This window comes from Gavialis gangeticus, unplaced genomic scaffold (genome assembly GCF_001723915.1).
Source record: "Gavialis gangeticus isolate Ggan-Ray unplaced genomic scaffold, GavGan_comp1, whole genome shotgun sequence".
Lineage (NCBI taxonomy): Eukaryota > Metazoa > Chordata > Crocodylia > Gavialidae > Gavialis > Gavialis gangeticus.
Genome location: NW_017728996.1, coordinates 23,877,981 through 23,879,951, shown reverse-complemented (window position 1 = coordinate 23,879,951; position 1,971 = coordinate 23,877,981). Strand labels below are relative to the sequence as shown.

Sequence of the window (1,971 nt, the reverse complement as noted above, 5' to 3'; positions counted from 1 at the left end):
AGCAGAGGGCTGCAATACAAGTTTATGTTACAGCCTCATTATTTTTACAAAATATGGCATGTTATCTTTACTAGGAATTTAGGAACTCTCACAGTTATCTATCTGTGACTGAAAATTAGTGCATATCCTTCAACTACCTAATTGCATGTTGTGATGCAGTTTTGTTCGCTTTATTGTCTTTGCATGAACTCAATAGCTCTTTAATCCTGTGAAGGGCTTAGTACATAGGTGTATTGCAAGATGGTGGACCCTAAAACTTAAACAGATTTTGATTGGTCTTACTTTAACAAGTTTCCTGTAATTTATGTACTTGTCTCTGTTTTCTGTACCTACAAAGCTCTTGATGCTACAGATTGTTTCTGGGGAGCATCTACTTTTAGTTCAGTGACACTTAGCCTTCAGTGAGTGGTGCAGTCCCAGTCTGTAGACTAAATCCTGCAGGCAGTGCGACCCTGCACACCCTCATGATCCATCACGCAGGTCTGTGTCGTTCAGCTCTGGAAACTGTGGTGACTAATGCTGCCACTGCTCTTATGCCACCTAATTCCTGGACCCATGGGGAGCCCTGTGGGCTGGATGACACAGCCTCACGGGCCAGAGGCTGAGTATTGCAATTTTAGTTTATTCTACTTATTAAAAATGTAGTTAGCTCAGTTTCATAGGAGATGAAGTATTAATTTTTCTTTTTTTTTTTTTTTCTTTTTCTTTTTCTTTTTCTTTTCCTTTTGTCTGTCTTGAATCCTGCATTGTGTGGTGTTGTTTTTTACAGAAAAGTGTATAATCACCAGCTTGTGTTTTTAAGTCGTGTAGAAATTATTATTTTGCTACTTATTTTAATTTTGAGATGATCTTCAAAGTGTAGCTTTTTAGATGGTGGTGGCTGCAGAATTGTTTTATAAATGAGCTATTAACTGAAATAGTACTCACCTGAAAAATAATTATAAATTGACTGTATTTAAATCTATCACTCGTATAGACATACAAGAAACTAGAACTCTTGGTTCCAAAATGATACCTTTTATTAGACCACCTGGAAGATGGCAAGAAAATTGTCCTTTTCTGCAAGCTTTCAGGATCAAAGTCCCTGCATCAGGCTCTGGGAAAAGTGTAGATGGTACAAGATGGTAAAAAGTCCCCATAGGTAGGAAATAAACTTCATTTTTGCACAGAGGGAGCTGAAGATGGAAGTCTGTCCCTCTGGGTCCATGAATGTCTTTACTTGTATAGTGCTTTTGATATTCAAAGTACTGGATAACCTATTAATTAGTCCCTGTGAAACAGGAAACATGCCCCTCAATTTACACTGCCGGAGTGTGAGACACAGCGTGGTGACTTGTCTAAAGATAGAGAAAGAAAAATATAGGAACTCCTGGGAATATTTGTTTGCTGTATTTGTTTTAGGTTATCATTGGGACGCCAACACTTAAGCAGAGAAAGTCTATTCTACAGTTGATTACTTCTAACATGCCTGTCTCTACTGATGTTGATTTGCTTAACCTGGCAGAAATAACGACTGGATATGTTGGAGCGGACCTTACAGCACTCTGCCGAGAGGCTGCCATGCAGGCTGTGTTCCGCTGCTCTCATATGGTATGGACTCAAGATACTTTCTGAATCAGAAAAAACTCACATTTGGGACTTTCCCCCCACTAATGCCCTGTAGTGTAAATGTTCAGGAAAATTAATAATTCAGGGATGAGAATATTCAAAATTAGGGGTGCACTGATAGAGATTTTGGGGGCCAATACCGATGGCTGATTTTTTTTTTTAAGGAGGCATATCAGCCGATACCGATCCGACTTGCAGTATAGCTGCATGCAACTGGTAAGTCTGTTGGGGGGGGGGGGCAGGGGCAGATAAATGCCCCCCACGGTGAGGGAGGAGTGGGGCTGGGGTAGGCTCTGCCCAGCCAGGGTAGGCATGGGATGGATCTATGGTGCTGGTCTTTAAGGAAGGGAATACATGATAGCA

General features: G+C 40.7%; 1 protein-coding gene across 1 annotated transcript in view; it reads left to right on the top strand.

Moving 5' to 3' along the window:
- SPATA5L1 (spermatogenesis associated 5 like 1) overlaps positions 1-1,971 on the top strand; it is a 13,435-nt gene that overhangs the window by 1,569 nt on the left and 9,895 nt on the right. The window contains exon 2 of the mRNA XM_019504153.1: positions 1,402-1,590. Coding sequence (XP_019359698.1) covers positions 1,402-1,590 — 189 coding nt within the window. The remainder of the gene's footprint in view (positions 1-1,401; positions 1,591-1,971) is intronic.